This window comes from Protopterus annectens, chromosome 5.part0 (genome assembly GCF_019279795.1).
Source record: "Protopterus annectens isolate FY-2018-M chromosome 5.part0, PAN1.0, whole genome shotgun sequence".
Lineage (NCBI taxonomy): Eukaryota > Metazoa > Chordata > Ceratodontiformes > Protopteridae > Protopterus > Protopterus annectens.
The window spans coordinates 1,822,550,567-1,822,570,206 of NC_056735.1; the positions used below are offsets into that span (position 1 = coordinate 1,822,550,567).

The 19,640-nt window shown below is 36.1% G+C and overlaps 1 protein-coding gene across 1 annotated transcript in view; it reads right to left on the bottom strand.

The window, feature by feature from the left end:
• Positions 1 to 9,708: 9,708 nt before the first annotated feature.
• ADGRG7 (adhesion G protein-coupled receptor G7) overlaps positions 9,709 to 19,640 on the bottom strand; it is a 974,993-nt gene continuing 965,061 nt past the window's right edge. The window contains exon 16 of the mRNA XM_044071646.1: positions 9,709 to 12,122. Coding sequence (XP_043927581.1) covers positions 11,910 to 12,122 — 213 coding nt within the window. The 3' untranslated portion in view covers positions 9,709 to 11,909. The remainder of the gene's footprint in view (positions 12,123 to 19,640) is intronic.

Genomic DNA, 19,640 nt, shown 5'->3' on the forward strand with positions numbered 1-19,640 from the left:
TTAAAGGATTACTGTACAGGTTATGGACCACACATGAATGGCATTCTGTTTAGTTTACAGGTAAAGCCCTCAGATATCACTGGAAGTCTCCAACAAGTGTAATGAGCTTCTTAAAATAATGTAATCCTGTCCTTTATTACAAATACTGTCATATGCATTTCAATGCCCAACGCTTATACATTATCTAGTTACGTATTCTCTGCATGGCAACAACAGAAAGGCTTTCAATGTTGGCAATTCTTTAACAGTATGCTTATTAAAGCTTACTTGCATGTTATGATCTCAGACAAGCTTATCTGATGGTCATTAAAGCATTGCTACTTAAAACACAGAGCAAAAGGCAATTTCTGAGTAATAAGCATAAATCAACAGTACAAAAATATGACAGAAACCAGACCATTCTGCAAAATCAAGAACAGATGAAAAGCCACTGTAGTACTTGTGTCTACCTTGGATGGGGGGATACCCTGCACATTTACACCCTGCACATTTACACTGCATAACTGCTCCTTGCCTTGCTTGGACACATCCAGAGTCACTACATGGGGGAGTGGGGTGCAACAAGTATGTCACAATTTGAAATGTCTCTGGCTGACTGTGCTGGCCCTGACACATTTGTCATACCTCTCAACCTCAGAGCAAGAAATCTGGACAAAGCCATACATAGAAGTGGGACAAAGACCCAAAGAGAAGGACAATTTTTAAATATTGCTCTTATAAACTTAGAAAGATAATAGAATAGTAGGTCTTCCATTAGTATGAATTTTCTGAAGGATATGAAATCTGAAACTCAAATGTCTCATTATTTTCTAACTTCAGTCTTTAATGATTTACCACTAATTTGCCAAAAAAAACACAATTTTATGAAAAATGGACCAAAATGTGATGCAAAAATATAAAATAGCCACACAATACAGCTGGTAACCTGTCAAAGAAGGGACACTTTTTTAATATTAGTACTGCTAACTTGAGCAGCTGACAAAATAAAAGACTCTACATGCATTTCTGAAATAAAAGTAATCTATAACTGATTATTACAGTTATTTCTTAATTGTAAACCCTCCATGTTTTCTTCCAAAATTGCTATTTTGCGGAGGGATTATTAGGGGAAGAGCAACATTTTGAGCCAAATTCGGGGACAGTTGAGAGGTTTGGCTATGCTTAATTCTATAAAGCAATTTATTTGCATGTACCTCTCAACCTGTTAATGCAATAAATCTGGACAAGGCCAATATATTGGGGGAACATATAAACAGTACTAAAATTGCTCTTGTATAAATTAAGACAGTTGATAGAATAACAGGTCTTACTTTCGCATGCATTTTTCTGAAGGTTATGAAGTCTGAAACTCAGTGTGTCATTATATAGTGACTTCATTCCTAAATGATTTTCCAGAAAAACAAATTTTATGAGGAACAAACTAAAAATAAGAAGCAAAAATCTATTCATTCTATGAAAATCTGGATAGTTGGGAGGTATAGTTCAGCTGGGGCTGAGTTTGCCACCCTTCCCCCCTCACAAAATCATGGTCGAATGGAGCCCTCCCCCCAGCAGCCATTCCAATGACCCATTACTTGGCTATTTCACTCCATTTACCATAAACACTAATGTGCATACTGCTTTACTTCTATGATGATTTGGATTTCATTTGAAAGTTTTATTTTGCATTTTACAGCACAAACACTAAGACATCTGCTAAACAAAGCAAAGCAGTCTCACAATGAAAACAGGCTTAGCATTAAAACTTCTCTGCCCTTGAAACTCACATTCAATGAAACAGCATTGAAACCCACATTCAAAGAAAATACATTTTGCCAGTGGCAGATAAAGATTAACTTTGGTCTGTTTTCAAATCATAGGCTCCTTGCACATGAAACATACATGTGCTCTTTGATACACCTTCCTGATTGCACTAAATTATATTCCTTGTACAATACAGTACAGTTGTTAGACGGCATTTTAAATTTATTGTTTTGAACATTTTTCCAATAAATGAAACAAAATGTATGCAACCAATGACAAAACTACCCAATTCAGAACATTTCCATCATAAAAGTCTACTCAACCTTCTACAGTCCACCAGTATCAGTAAATATGCACAATCTCTGAAGTAGTAAAAGTCATCTAAATAATTCCACATTAAAGAAATCTGTAACAATGAAGAGGTTGCTGCTAGCAAACAACTTTATATGTCATTGTTTATTCATCTACAAATAAAGTGCCTGTTGCCCTTGAGGAATAAATTGCCTATGTTGCATGCATTAAAAAAAAAAATGATAAGCTAGTAATATCGCAATAGGAACTGTATGGCAAACTGATAACAGGTTCATAGTTACTACTCTAGGTATCTTTGCTAAAAAGGACTGCAGCATCCACCCACTTTACAACACAGTACAATATCAGTAATACATCTATCTACTGTGGGAGTAGAACCCACAGCCTTCTGCATCAAAAGAAAGTATACTACCTGTTGTGCTATTAACAATGCAAGCTGACTCAGAATAAGCAGCACTAAAGTTTTGTTCCCCTGCAGCTCTCAGCTCCTTGCAAAATCTACTCGACACGCAGTTGTATCTCTGAACTTTGCAGCACAAGAAATCTGGAAACAGCCGACATTTATTGGGGGGGAACAAAAGCCCAAAAACCAGGGACACATTTTAAACATTGCTTGTATAATGTTGGAAAGTTAATAGAATAAAATGCTGTGTTACCATCATACATTTCACTGCCGCGTCTTTAACCCAGGGGACCCTCTGCAAAAGAGTCAGAGAAACACACCACTATGCCAAATCAGCTGTTTTGCGAAAGACAGGAAGACAAACTTAAATGGCTACCATTTAGTGGATTCAGTTCTCACCATAGCTGTCAACCTCTTGGCACAAAACACCTGAACAAAGCCAATAATGGGGGAATACAGCCCCCAAACATATTCAGTGGATTCAGTTCTCACTATAGCTCTCAACCTCTTAGCAAAAAAACATGTGGACAAAGCCAGTAATAGGGGGAATACAGCCCCCAAACATTCAATGAATTCAGTTCTCACCATAGATAACTCTCAACCTTAGCACAAAATAGCTGGACAAAGCCAATAATGGGGGAATACAGTCCCAAAAATAGGGACAAATTTCAAATATCCATATTATAAACTTAGACAACTGCTAGAATAAACAGTTGTGTGTTACCATGTACTTTCTGAAGAACATGAAGTCTGAAATTCAAATGCCTGTTATGTTTAAACATTTCACCAAGAAACTAGTCTGACTTGGAACAAAAGACCATTTTCAGCAGAGCAGGGAGAAATGCCAGACACACCTTTGTAAGATGGGAGGACATGCAGACACCACACAGAAGGCACTCCAGCTAAGAATCAAACCAGAGAACCTGTAGCTGTTAGGCAGCATTGCTAACAGTGCACCACTGCACTACAGACTTAACAAGGAAAAATGTAGATACAGAAACCACAAATTTTATGAGGAACAGGACAAATATGAGGCAAAAATCTGCAATTTTATTTTTAGAAATGGTGGTGGATAGGGAATTCAGGTCCTTGCCACCTACATCCAAGGTACAGGGTTCAAGCCTGAGTATCTCTACCCACCACCATTTGTTCTCTCTAGCCACCAGTATATAGTAACTGGGGCATTACACTCACACACACCCTTCATTCAGCAGTATAAAAGCCCAAACTCCAGCCAGTGATATAAAGCCTTCACCTACCAGCCCAAACTCCAGCGACCAAATGAACACCTATCCAGTTTCACAAAGTAATCCAAATCCAGCAAACGAAGCAAGCCCACAATCCGAACACCTACCTGAAGCCTTTGTCCAGCAGTAATCCACGAAGCCTGCACACTGAAAGTCCTGCGAGAGCAGCTCAGTCCTCCTCATTGGTTTTGACTGTGACTGAAGCAGTTTGGAGCTCCTCTGTTCTGTGCGGTTGTCACCACACAGATTCCTGGTATCTCACAGCAATGATTGCTGGGTACCTCTTTGTCCATATCCAGACTGCTGATAAAGGCAGTCTGAGTTGTCCATGCATGCGCAGTGGATCGGGACTCATGATTGTTTTTTTATTTTACAGATTTTTCTTTTGTTTTTGTCTAGGTGGGAGGGCTGCAGTCCGGCAGTCCGACAGCACGAGCCACCCCTGCGGCTAACTAGAATTCTTAGGATTGTGTTTACTATTGTTCTGAATATTGTTATAGTATAGCTTTTTGTCTTCATTTATTTACTTTTTAGTACAGTTGCTGAGCATTCTAATATTTTGAGTAGCCAAATTGCATTATTTAGTTTTAGTCTCATCCTTCTAGGAGATGCAAGGGTATTAAGAAAGTTGTTTTGAATTCATTTACAACATCATCTAAGGGGAACATTTTTAGGATGTTCCAGTTAATAGATGATAGGGTAATAATGAATATTTCTGGGTTAAACTTGGACAGGTTGTGTGTTGTTTTATAAACATACTGTTTAAGTGAATGTGTGAGATGTCCAGTTGTATAAATTGGGAGATGGTTACTGAGAGTCTGACATTGTATCTGTGGTGGTGAATTTGCTAGGACCTGATACTAGGATTCAGTTTAATAAGAAATTTGATGGCTTGCTATAATGTGTTAGGCTATTAGTTGTGTAGATGTAGGGGAGTTAGAGGTTATGTCCACCCAACTGATATTGATATCACCTATTAATATTTTTTTATTTGGAATCGTTATGGATATTCAATGTAGGATATCTTCCAGTGTAACTGTATTGTCACAAAGAGGGATGTAAATGACAATAATACATATTTGTTTATTTTCAGGAAGGTAATACGAAGCTCTGCTGAATTGAATTTTGGTTTTGGTTTGTTGTAAAAGAAATGTGGTAGTTTTTGGTAAATATTAAAGCAATACCACCACTTTGACTGAAGTGAGCACCTGAAAAGTTGTGAACATATTGGTACAAGAGGAAACTTTGTGGTTTAATTTAAAACATGATTTGTAATATCAATTATGCTTTCTATTTACTGAAATCAGTAAGTACCAAAGTGAAATAAATATGTTTGTGAGAATGACAGTGAAAGAAAGTTGCTATTATATATTTACTCACAAGTAAAAATAGGTTTGCATATAGCTGTAGTGGAGGTGGGAATTGCAAAATACTCTTGATTATTGTAGTACTTAACTTCCCTTCTGTTTTATTGCATTAGTTAGTAAGTTTTCTTAGTTTATGTTCATTAAGTTTGATAGTATTTAAAAAAGACACTTCTTTTAACTGTAGAGCTCTGATTAACATTATCAGAAAGTTGCCTAGATGAAGGCAACATTATTTAATATGGCAACTATGCAACAAACAGTTGGAGAGCCTTCAGATCCAATAGCTAGTAAAAGTATTGTAGGGTCTTTTGTTTACACGTTAAACTTACTGATGATTCATGGTAATGTACTAAAGCAAAATGTTGAAAGAACAGTAACTGAATTAAGGCATAAGACTGATAAAATGGAAGTGGAACCAGGCATAACTAGGGAGGTGATGGTAAGATATTGTAGTTCTTTATACACACAAGATCTACAAGTGGATAATATTTACTGGAAATGAAAACATAGCTGAGGAATTTGAAACTACCTCAGGTAATGGAAGAGGAGAGAATTAATGAGACTACAAGAAAGTAAAATAACATTAGCCTTACATCACAAAACAGGAAAGACACTTGGAAATTATGGCATTCCAAAAGAAGTAATGAAAAGGTGGGAAGAAGAAATAGTTGATTTAATTTTATTTGCTTACTAGGGTAGAGCACTGGTCTCTATGAACCTTTTTCAAACTCAGGCCGGGAGTTCTGTCTGGTTAAGTGACTTGCTCAGGGTCATACAGTTAGGCGATGGAGGCTGAGGGAATCAAACCCTCTTCAATGAACCATAAGAAACAGCTTGTTAAGAGCTCCATAATCCACTGAACTAACTGCCAGATGGTAAGTAAATAATAAAGATAATAAAGCTTTTGCAGGCACTTCTGAAGCAAATGCCAAGAATTAAAGACTTAGACAAATGTGGATTAATTGATGCTAGGAAAATATTTGGTAATATAAACAAGAATCTTACGATTCAAAAACATGTCATAGATAACAGTAAAATGTTGATGTTATACTACTTTTGGAACATAGTTCTGAGTTTGAAAGACCATTCATTCTGTTCTGTTACAGTAAGTAATAAACTGCAATTGCTGGCACAAGATTTATCCTTGTTGGTATAGCTACTCTTTTCACTTCAAAACAGATGAGTTAAGAACAAAGGCCACTTACTCTTCAAGCTTGAACAATCAAAAGGCATACTACAAGGTTCAATTCCAGAACAACTATTGTTCATCAAGCAATAATACCCAACAGAATCGGTATTATTGTGGAAATAATGCCCACCCAGAGGTGTTCTGAGGCCAGATGCTGTAGACAGAGGTCCTTTATACTCCTGGAAAGGCATTATTTCTACAATAACACAAACTGTAGAGGGCATTATTGCACTTTGTATTTGTTTTGTTTTGTTTATTTTTAATACTATACACATTTTAAAATATATATTTTATGTAAAATAGTCCCCCTGGCTAATGAATCAAACTTGCTTTAGTATATTTATTTTTGCTGGAGGAAGTATTTTAAATCATAGACATGAGAATTGTAAGTATTTAATGTCTAGACACACACACACACACACACGCACACACACACACACACACACACACACACACACACACACACACACACACACACACACACACACACACACACTCAAAAACAGACATACAGACACACAGATACACATTGATGCAAACCATACATCTCAGCCTCTTAATGTAAGAAATATGGACAAAGTCAATAATAATTGGGGACAAAGGCCCATAAATAGGTACATATTTTAAATACTGTTCTTTTAAACTTAGAAAGTTGCAAGAATAACATATTTTGTGTTAATGTGCATTTTCTCAAGGATATGAAGTCTGATACTCAAAAGTCTGTCATTATTTAGTGAGTCTGGTTCTCAATGATTTGATAGAAAACCACACATTTTATGAGGAATAGACCAAAAATATGAGGCAAAAATTTGGACATTCTGCAAAAATCTGGACAGTTGAGACAGTTGAGAGGCATGACGTAAACACACACACGTGCATACACGCACACACACACACACACACACACACACACACACACACGCACACACAGCCACTTTATTTATCCTCCCAATTTGTGAATAAATAAAGAAACAAGCAGATCATTATACCTCTCAACCTCTTAGCACTAGTAATCTGGACAAATCCTAAAATAATGGGTGACAACGGCCCAGAAATAGAGACAGATTTTAAATATTGCCCCTATAAACGGAGAGGGCTGTTAGAATAACAAAATTTGTGCTTGTGTGCATTTGTCTGAAGGATATGAAGTCTGAAACCCAAATGTATGTTATTATTTAGTGACTTCACTCCTCAGTGATACTAAAACTGTGAGGTAAAAATCTGGACATTCTATGAAAATCTGGACAGGTGAGTGATATGACACATACACACACATACACACGCACATACACGCACACACATGTACACACACAAAACACACACACACACACACACACACACACACACACACACACACACACACACACACACACACACACACACACACACACAATGCAAGCATTGCAACTCTTTGAACCATCTCCCATCCCCTTTACTGTCCCTGGTTTTGCTTTCACTGAGGACTAAAGTAAGTAAAAACTGCACATTATTAAGAGTTTCATAACTCTTTATGTTTAACAAATCAGTGCTGATGGACTGCCTGATGCAGCCAGTATTTTCGTCTGTGTCTCACTTTCACTCACTTGTGTGCACGTACGCAAGTACACACTTGCACACACAAACACAAATGCACACATACACATACATACACACTCACACATTTTTCTTTTATTTTATTTACTTTTTCTTTTCATTTTACACTCACTATATAGCAAAGCTGTGTTTAGCAAGTGTAAAAAGATGGTGACTATTTAGTTCTTAACTGCCTAAGCTTCATGGCAGCTTAATATGCTGCTGTGAAGCGACAGACTGTTCTCAGCAGGTATTACCTGTACAATAGCACCCTGCTGGAGCACATCATTCTCCAGCCAAGATGACCATATACAAGTTGCTAATTCTCTTAGCTTGTCGTGTACTCTGTAACTAACAGATAGGCAATTGCATTTCTGCTGATTTTTATCATTTTTTATGATCACTGGAAATGAATCTCCTATGAAACTTTGAATATCAAAATAACAAGGAACTAATAAACCAAACACAGATGCACAATATACCAAAAGAAATCTTTCAACTGTAACTGTGTTATGCAGGGAAAGTAAACTCTCCTGTACCCCCATGTGGAGGTGCAAGTCCCACACCTCCCTAAACTTATATCTATATGTTGTGCAAGCAAGAAGGGAGAAATCTCCCAAAATAAAGGAATAATTTCTCGCACATTCTTAGAAATTGAACCAAAAATGATTTCTTATGGAAAACAGTTATCAGCATTCTTTTCCACAGTTTCTTGCAAATTAGGCACTTATGCTCAAGCAATTTGATGTCAATTGCCTATAGATATATACCTTTGTAATTAATTGCTGTAATGTATTAGGAATAAATGCCCCCTTTAACTGAATGCAGGTTATAAGTAAACTAAACAATAATATTAACAATTCATAGTACCAAAATTCAGCAACAGAATAGTTAATTTCTGGTATACATTGAGAAATATAATCTTTCATGACAAGCTAATGAAGTAAGATCTCTGAATATCAACAGATAACATCAGGAAGCTTTGGGAGCATAAACAAACATTTAGGCATAAAGCACATTATGTTGCTTAAAGAGCATGTAGGCATTCATGTAACATTGTTTAGAAATTTGTTTAGCCCTTAGTTTGATTATACTTCAGTGTTATGAAACCCGATCCTTATGGACCAGTGCAGTAAACATGAGTGAAGAAAGAGTGTGTTTTCAAAATACATTAAGGGCTTATTCAGACTGCAATCTCATAGCAAGCTTTGGACCCTAGAATATAACATAGTAATGTCCAAACTTATAATGCTTTATACATCTTTGAAATATCATTTTTTTATGAAGAACAATAACATAAAAATTACAGTACAATAGTTTTTCAGTTTTATTTGCAGCTAAAATAAATCAGATATGACATATGAGGCTATTGCATATCAAAATTCCAATTTTGGATGAAAATTCATGCTTGTTAAATATTCAAATAAGACAGCAGAGGAAAAGAAAGGAATACAATGAGCAATTTTCAACATTTTTTTACTCATTTAAGTTCAGCATGGATGGTTACTTTGGGGACAGACATGTGGTCTGATTGAGACTTGAGTTCATGCAGCCATAACATTATGCACTAATGTGACTCGTTGACTGTCGGTATGACTTTGTAACATTTATCTCTCTCCCTCTCTCTATATACATACATATATATATATATATATATATATATATATATATATATATATATATATTTATATATATATATATATATATATATATATATATATGTGTGTGTGTGTATATATATATATATATATATATATATATATATATATATATATATATATATTGTAGTCTTCAACATTTTGCATGAGGTGCTTTGCTTGACTGACCAGACTCATTGTTCTTAGAAAGTGCAAATTATTTTGGATGACTGTTCTAACTTGGGGTTGGGTGGAATATGCACACAGAAGGACAAGACCTGTGTCAATGTATAGGAGTAGCTATATCCATTGTAGGCAAGGAGTAACTTAACTGACACAGACTATGGTCAATAAGTAACTTCTGACTAACATTTCATAGTCAGGGAGCTACTGGGAGGAGGAGAAGGGGGAAGAAGAAGTAAGAGACATGAGTATCACAACCCCTGGTCACTCCATGAAAAGCCACTACCATACAAACAGGACATCACCCAAGCAGTAGCAACTCACAGTGCAAACGGCATGGGAGATGGATGACACAGTCTTCTGAACATCTCTACCACTAGATACTGACTAAAGAAATGTGCAAATGTGAGTGTTTCTATTAGATAATCAATGTCTACAGCTGGCTAAAAGGATAAAGAAAAGCCTATTCTAGCAGTTGATTCACATTCTGAATGTACCCCTAAACCTTCAAAATGATAATTCCATTATCAGACAACATATACTGACTTGTTTAGTTTCAATCAAATGTTTATTGATTTGATTTTTTGATTGTCAGTGAATTTAAGTGATACTATGGTAAGGCATTCATTACTAGTGACTAAATGACAATTTATTCTATGATATTTATGAATACTGTACATTGCCACTGTACATTAGATATCATGTTAATGATTGCATGTATGTGCGTTGAGATGGACAGCACTCATTATCGTTCATGATTTGAGATCTTTCTTGTTGAGTGCATGCAAAGAAACAGATTAAAATAAGTTTTTAGTTGCTGCATCTGTGACCTCAGAATTCTGGTGCCTTGCAGCTTGGCCATTATTCTATTAATACATTTCCTCATGAATATATTGGAGATAACAGCTGTTTATTAGAGGGTCCAGAAGCATCATATTGTAAATGACAAGACTAAATTCCCCCATTTACTGGAATGTCATGTGGGCATATGTAGTAATCTGTTATATGCTACTGTTCAAATACCTGCTTGCATGAGTCTTACAGATAGTCTGCCAGTTTGTCAGCCTTCATCTCATCTCTGTTATGAACAGCCAGATGTCAGCTCTATCTATTAGGAAGGAATACTTCTCCCTGCCTCTTCTACACATCTCACTGTCAGTGGCTCAACAAGTAGCACACTTATGCTTGGTGCTGAATGATCAGAAGGCCATGGGTTCTAGTCTCACCTCAGTTGTTTGCATTCTGTATTGCTTGAATCTTTGTGACTAAGAAATACTAACTAAACTCATCTTGCTTGCATTGCAGACAAATTCACTGCCTCTTGACTTTCTCTCTACTCCAAAATAAAGAGGTTGTACTAGGTCCACAGGCTTTGCCTGTGACTAATTCCAGAGATTTAATTCAGCTATCATCTCAGAATCTGGAAAAGATGTCTGGAAGGGATGAGAATAAACAGATTAGCATGCTCAGAGCTGTGATGAAGGAACTCAGCCATGCCTTACTGCAGGTGTGGCATCTCAGAGAAGGCTCATTGTCACAATCCCACATGTACGAACACGTGATACAATTCCAGCAAAGGAGTTCATATACTCCAACTAAGAATTATAAACATGTGGAAAGGTGCACTTGCATTAGCTTACTATAGCATGGCTTTGCACACTGCCTTCTGGCCAACATCCTTAAGAGTGACTAGTGTTGAGCTCTTTAAATATGTGAGCTTAATGGAAAAACAGGATTCTGAGAAATGATTAATATCTAGCTGGGAGCACTTCATCAAATTTTTAGAATACACCATAGCACAGCTGAAAAATACTTTAGTTTGTCTTAGTGGTTAATTGTGAATGAGAAAAGCTATCTGGAGTAGTATTAAATTAGTCAGACATTTAGAATTCTCTGAACACCTGCAGTCATGGTGCGCCAGCTACGTTGCACTTCATCATCCTACATCATAGGTATTCATGAATGATCCTGTAACAAATCATACTGCACAGTGTGACATTCGCCAGTAAATACCTAGTTCACAGAAACTTGATACCCATTAGTCAAAACGTTTATTTTGTATGATATTTTTGTTTTTATAAAAGTGCCATGGTATAAAATTAATATATAAGAACTGCTTTATGAGATGTTTCTACACTTGGACATTTTAGGACCAGCACTTAAAAATGTTGGTGTTATATATTTTTGCAGTTTAATTAGAAAAGGAAACATTTTTATTTCATGAAAGTCTATCCCAAATCTTCTGTCGTTGGCTGTCTAGTTGGTTTCAGAGGATGACAGCCAAGCTGAACTGGAAAAGGAATCCAGCTGCCTGTAGGATTCCTGTGTATTTGTGTTTATTACCCTGTCAAGGAAGATTGTCTTTGAATGTAGATAAATTCTTACAGATGATAAGTAATCTATTACAGGTGTCATCTTTTCTTTAAAACTTGAAGATCGGACTACGAATAGAATGAAGATTTGAAGACCCTGAGGATAAAATAAAAATTTAGTAAAGTAGGTAAATACTTTTATGATTTCTATAATTACTATACTGAACTATAACATACTGTATACACCAAACTAAACAAAGATCCCTCAGCTTTATTTTAGTGTATTGTTATTTTATTTGTTAACCTGGTAAATGCACTGGACACACTTTTCAGGTGCAACCTGATAGTACCTTCTGGTTAAGTGATTTACTGAGAGCCACACAGTTTGCAAGTGCAAACTGAGGGAAACAAAGCCAGAATGAGATGATAAAGCTTGTTAGCTTCTTGTAGCATTAACAAGCTGGCCTAGACTGAAAGATCATTATTACTTGTAATACAAACCTCTCCACTGGTCAGATTTTCCCAGAAAGTCCAGATTTCTGCCTCATATTTTTGGTCTGGTCATCACAAAATCTGTAGTTTATTAGCAAATGATTGAGAACTGAAGTCTCTAAATAATCACATAGATTTGAGTTTCAGATTTTATATCCTTCAGAAAATGTATGCTAGGAGGTATGATCAAGATTGTGAGCAGTTAACAGCACTTTTTTAGCTCTGTTTCATTTTAACATCTTTGACAGGAGTTTTTAATAAAAAAACTCAAATTTAATGTTTCAGAACTTGATGGATTTATAGTTGAACATCTGTTGAAATATTTACTACAAAACATAACAAGTTTGAAACTCTTTTAATTGCTTTTGCCTGTTAAGAAAAAGTACAGTTTTGTACCTACCATAAATGTAGATGTTCGAGGATCCACATTGCTGCAGTCCTAACTATTGGGTAGTCCGCTGTCCAGTCGGCCCGAATACCAAAGTATATGGCTGACGTCGGTCAGGGCGCATTAGACTGACGTCAGTACGTCAGGGTACTAATGCGCATGACCGACGTCATATCCTCAGTCTTTTCTTGCCCCAGATGTCAGAAGACCCTGAAAAGATAAGGCCAAAGGCCAAAAATTCCCAACATACCTGCACCAATATATATATATATATACAATATATACAAAAACAGCAGAATATAACTTCACCTACACAACCACCCCTAAACACAGAGGCGAAGGAGGGAGGGTAAATTGGACTGCAGCAATGTGGATCCTCGAACATCTACATTTATAGTAGGTACAAAACTGTACTATGTTCTTCATTCCACATTGCTGCAGTCCTAACTATTGGGTAGAATCCCAAAGCAGAGGTAAGGGAGGCTGGCAAATCATAAGGAAGCAGGAACTGACAACATGCCTTGCAAAATAGCTGTGGCAAAACCAGCCCTAGACTTAGAGTAGAGAGGAAGGTGATAATGCTTAGAGAAAGTATGCACTGAACTCCAAGTAGCTGCCTCCAAAATATCCTTTGTTGCCACTCCCCTTAGAAATGCTGTTGAAGTGGCAGTAGCCCTAGTGGAATGAGGCCTAATCCCAGCTGGAATCTCCTTGCCATGATGGGAATAACAAAATGCAATGCAACACCCAATCCACCTAGAAATAGTTTGTTTTGACACAGGCTTGCCCTTTGAACTCAAAGCAAAAGAAATAAACAACTGCTGAGACTGCCTAAAATCCTTAGTCCTGCTCAAATAATAATGCAATTGCCTGTGTACATCTAAAGTGTGCAAAATCTTTTCCCCTGTATTTTGGGGATCTGCAAAAAAGGTAGGCAAATGAATAGTTTGGTTTAAAGCCACACTAGAAACCACCTTAGGCATAAAGGAAGGATTAGTACGTAAAGATACCCTATCCTTATGAAAAATCAAAAAAGGCTCCACTGCCATAAGGGCCTGCAACTCAGAAACCCTTCTTGCAGAAGTAATGGCCAACAAAAAAGCAGTCTTCCATGACAAGTATTTCAATTCAGCAGTAGCCACAGGCTCAAAAGGTTGTAGAGTAAGTTTCTCCAACACAAAATTGAGATCCCAAGCAGGAGTAGGAGCTCTACGTGGGGTCTTATATTCTTTGCCCTCTAAGAAATTGCTTGAACAAAGGATGCGAAAACAATGGTGGGTCACAATCATAGTGAGCTGAAATTGCTGCAGCATGAATCTTAATGGAAGAGAAAGACAAACCTTTGTCCAGTAACTCAGTAAGATATTGAAGAGCCACACTCAAATTTGGCTCAGAAATCTCCAAATTGTTTGCTGCACTCCAAAATAAAAATCTCTTCCATTTTTCTGCGTACACTTTCCTTGTACTAGGTCTCCTGGCTTCCATAATCACATTTAAAACTTGTTGAGGAAGTTGAGACCTACTGTCTTTCAAAACAGAATATGCCAGGCTGTTAGATGAAGAGAGTGAAGCTTGACATTGAGCAGGTGACCGTCTCTTTGAGACAACAGGTGTGGAATCAAGGGTAAAGGCCATGGAGGCTTCCTTACCAGACTCCTCAGTAACGGGTACCAGTGTTGCCGAGGCCAATCTGGAGCTATTAAAATCATCTTTGGCTTGTCTTGTCTGACTTTTAGAAGCACCTTTGGAAGAAGAGGCAGAGGTGGAAACGCATACACATGAAGATTTTTCCAACTGAAAGAAAGAGCATCCACTCTCCAAGCTGTGTGATGAAACCTCTTTGTGCAAAACTTTGGCAGCTGGTGGTTTAGTGGAGAAGCGAACAGATCTATGTCTGGAGTTCCCCATGACACTGTCAATATTTGAAATACATGAAGATCCAGTTTCCACTCGTGGGGATCCATGATTTGTCTGCTTAACACATCTGCTAAGGAGTTCTGTGCTCCCGGCAGAAACCTTGCCTGAAGAGTTAATTGCAAGCTGAGCGCAGACTCCCATAAAATCATTGCTTGCCTGCACAATGGGTAAGAATGTGTTCCCCCTTGTTTGTTGATGTACCACATGACAGTTGTGTTGTCTGTTAGAATCAACACCTGCCCTGGAAGAAGTAATTCCTTGAAAGCCATTAATGCAAACTGGACTGCTAACATCTCCTTCATGTTGATATGTAGATGTTGTAGTCTGGCAGGCCACTTGTCTTGTATCCACTTTCCATTTAGATGAGCTCCCCAAGCAATGTCTGAGGCATCTGTCGTTAGAATCTGACTCGCCTCTGGCCGGGTCACAGAGAGTCCCTTGTTTAGGTGACATTCCTGAGCCCACCACAAAAATTCCTTTTGAATGCAAGGTATTATTTGAATGACAGTGTCCAAATCCTGGCAGTGCTGTGTCCAACCTTCTCTTAATAGTGCGTTTGTTAAATCTAGCACAAGAGCGGCATCCAACAACGTCGTGCTCAGGCCCTAAACAAGGTATACACAAAGTATGGTAATCCCTATGAGGTATCTGTTTCCCACAAGAAATACAGTTATTCACTTTTTCTGACATCCGGTAAATACTGAGGCAAGAAAAAACCAAAATATTCCCCAACGGGGTACTTAGCCAACTTTGATTCGGTCTGAAACTCTGACTTCAGAAACTTTCAGAACGCCAACCTGCACTTGCAAAATTGCTTCTGCATCGGACCATGCGGCAAAAAAGACTGAGGATATGACGTCGGTCATGCGCATTAGTACCCTGACGTACTGACGTCAGTCTAATGCGCCCTGACCGACGTCAGCCATATACTTTGGTATTCGGGCCGACTGGACAGCGGACTACCCAATAGTTAGGACTGCAGCAATGTGGAATGAAGAACATCTAGAAAGACCAAATTGCCTCAGAATGTGCCACTCTAAGCCCACCGTACAGGACAGCACTATGAAAAAAGACATACAGGCTATAATAAGTATCATCAGTGAGTTACCTGTAAAATAGATAAATCAGAAAGCAAAATGGACAATTTTAAAAAGGAATGTGAAAAAACAAGTTGAAGTGCTGAGTGAATCACTTAAACAACAATCATCACAATTTTTGAGTATAGAAGAAGTAACGTCTGATTTTGATGAAAGATTACTTTTAAATGAAAATAACACAGAATTTCTCCTGAAACTAAACAACTTATTCCAGGAAAAAAATAGAATACGTAGAGAACAGATGTAGAAGGAATAACATCAGGATTTACGGGATTCCTGAAAAAGAAGAGGAAGACAGTATGATTCAATTCCTTAACACCTGGGTGCATAAAGTTTTGAACCTGCCTGAAGCATTTTTCTTTAGCATCAAAAGGGCACACAGATCACTTTCTAATGCATCTTAAAAAATACACATTCACCAAGGTCAGTGATCATAAGATTTTTCTCAAGTTAAGATAAGGATTTAGTCTTAAAAGCTGCATGGACTAATTATCCAGTTAAAATGAAAGAAAAGCAGTATAAGATTTGACAATGACTATTCAACATTAGTGATGTCAAAGAGAAAAGTATGTGTGCCACTTGTTAAAAGCTTAAAAGAATATTAAAGCATAAATTTTGTTTCCAGCAAAAATAAGGATTCACCTTCCAGAAGAAAAGAAGATTTTTAACACCTTGGAAGATGCAATGGACTTTATACAGAAAAATAAAATCCCAGAAAAAAAACAGAAGAAATGGACTAGAATCTATCATCTTCTTTGAAGAGACATGCAGCAAGAGATGGTTGGTTAATAAAAGACAAAAACAGTAAAAAAAATTAAATACAAATGAAAATCCATGTATTTCATGGTTATGAATTCCTATTAATTTAAAGAAGTGCTTACAAGCAAGTGCTGAATATTACTTTTTACAAGGTAAACCATTTATTTCTTTCTTTCCCTACTTAAAATGGTTTCTACTTCCTTTTTAAAATGTTAGTTTGATTCTTTTATCTGTATCTTAAATTAAAGTAATTTATCTTAATTTAGAGTTTAAAAGGTTAAACTGTTCATTTTATTAAAAATTAATCATTATTATGATGAAACTTATGTTAGGTGACACACTTTCTGATATCTTGGCATAGTTGAGTAATGTACTATTAAATATAATGCAAGATGCAACAAATTACACTAAAGAGGCATGTTAAGTTACTTTCTGGTTTCTTAAAATGGTCCAATAGTGTGCTACTGATAGTATACTTGACATGCAATAGCACCAAGGAGAGACATGTTATGTTATAAACAAAGTATAAAAATATAGCTTTTATATAACAAGTTACTATTGGAATGATATCAAATAATTAGAGTAACATTCATACTTTTACAAGTTAAACCTGTTCACACAAAACTGTCATTTTTTTAAAGCAAGTTTATATGCTATATCTCCTTTAAAAAATGAAAGTCTGCTTTATATTAAACATCTCATACAAATAGTGCTTTCTGAATAATTAAATGTTATTTATTTGAAAGCAATGGCTTTTTAGTGGTTGGGATACTTTGAGATTTTTTTTTTTGGTAGTTTGGAGGGGTTTGAGGGATTGATATGTGGTGTAGATGTGGCTTGGTTTCAGTTGTGGGAGTTTTTGTGTGAATTATAACTTATGGACTGTTCATTTTCAAGCCCTTATCATGAAAACCAGCTTGAAACAACTTAGGGTCATCAGCACTTTTGTGATGCTGCGGGAGTTCTGAAAATTCTAAGAACTGTCCAGGTTACTTCTTCCTGTGTAAAAGTAAATAATCATAATGTTCTGAAACATATGCTAAGATGTCAAAGAATACAAGTTAGTTGATAAACAAAGGACAGTTAATTGCATTCTAACCCACTGTCAATTATTACTTAGTTCTAAATGCTTGCTGCTGATAGTATACTTGACATGCAATAGCACCTAGGAAAGTTATGCTATGTTATGAACAAAGCATACAAAATATAGTTTCTTGCATACATAAAAGTTATTATTGGAGTGTAGTGTAATCAGATACTTAGAATAACATTCAAACTTATACAAGTTAAAACTGGATTACACATAATTGTAATTCTTTCAATGCAAGTTTATATGCTATGTTTCCTTTAAAAATGACATTCTGCTTTATATTAAACATCTCATACAAATAGTGCTTACTGAATCATTAAATGCATCTTTAAATACAACACAATGTTTTTTATTGTTTTTTTAGTGGTTTGGAAGGGGTTGAGGGACTAATATATAAGGCAGAGGTGGCTTGTAAATGTTTTGTGTGAACTGTAGGTGTTAAACTGTTCATTTGCAAGCCCTTGTTATGAAGACTAGCTTGAAGTAGCTTAATTAGAATCATGAGCACTTTTATGATGCTGTGGGAGTTCTGAAAATTCTAAGAACTGTCCAGGTTACATCTTCCTGTCTAAAAGTAACTAATCATAATATTTTGAATCACATGCTAAGATGTCAATGAATACAAATTATAAAATAAGCAAAAGACAATGAATTGCACTCTTAACCACTGTCAGTAATTAAATAGTTCTGAATGTTTGCAGTATACCAAAAGGATAGTTTATATACTAGCCTACAGAAAGAAACGTTTGATAAAAAATTGGATTGTGTTTCTCTGTCATTGTCTCTTTTTAATGATAACGAAACTTAATAACTCAGGACAATTTATTATGGAAAGTTTGAATCTTAAAAGGGAAGATTTTTCAGTTGTTTGTTCAGTTGGTATTAGACATAACATTTAAGGAAAAATGGGACGGATTCTAACAGCAGTACTAGGTTAAAGAATATCAAATGTATAAGTGTAAATATAAATGTTTTATCATATGATACTCTACACTAGGATTATAGCTATAATATAAAGCCTAGGAATGTAGTAATAGTACAAAACATAGTATACAAACAGAAATAGAAAGATCAGAATAAGTAAATATGTATATAGTTAAATAATAATATGGCTACAAGGTTGAATGTTTGGCATAGTGGCTAAGGTGTTCAAATTATAGGTACTAGGTGCAGGGTTTGATTCTCACGTGGTGTAACTGACTGAACTTGGAATGGCCCACAAAGACAGTTAGCCTGGTCCTACTTTATGAAAATATGATCCTTTGAACAACTTTACACATAGTAAATAAAACAGAACAAATATAAAATCATCTGACCTATAAATTAATATGCGTTATTTGGTTTTACCAGGGTCTAGCTTTCAAGCTAAAAGAATAGGCACCCTCATTTTTGGAAGATCTCACCAGTAATACCTAAAGTAAAAGATACCTATGTTGGTAAAATGGCATGTTAAGCATTGTTATAACTGAATGGAACAGAAAACTATATACATTGGTGGACTCTTATTGGATTTCAGGGGTTGGAGCTAAAGATGCAAAAAAAATACTTAGACACTATACCCTTTACATGAAAGTTGAAGTCATAATGGATGGTGATTAGTTGTATTTTATCAAACAAAGATTCCACTGTACATAGAAAGTTGAGAATCACGTCTTTAGCCAAACACTTAACAGAGTTTATAAATCTAATAAATTTAAAGGATATATATGACCTAAGGAAAACAAACTCACTTCAGCTTACCCATTATTCACATAGATATGGAACACAAACAAATATTGATACATTTTTTGTCTCAAACAATATATCACATATCAGAGAAGTTTCAACAGTTTCATGTCCATTATTGAACTATAATGCTACAGTCGTTAATATTATTTTAAAAGCTGACATGTTAATACATCACAGGAGATTAACAGTGTGCATTATTAAAAT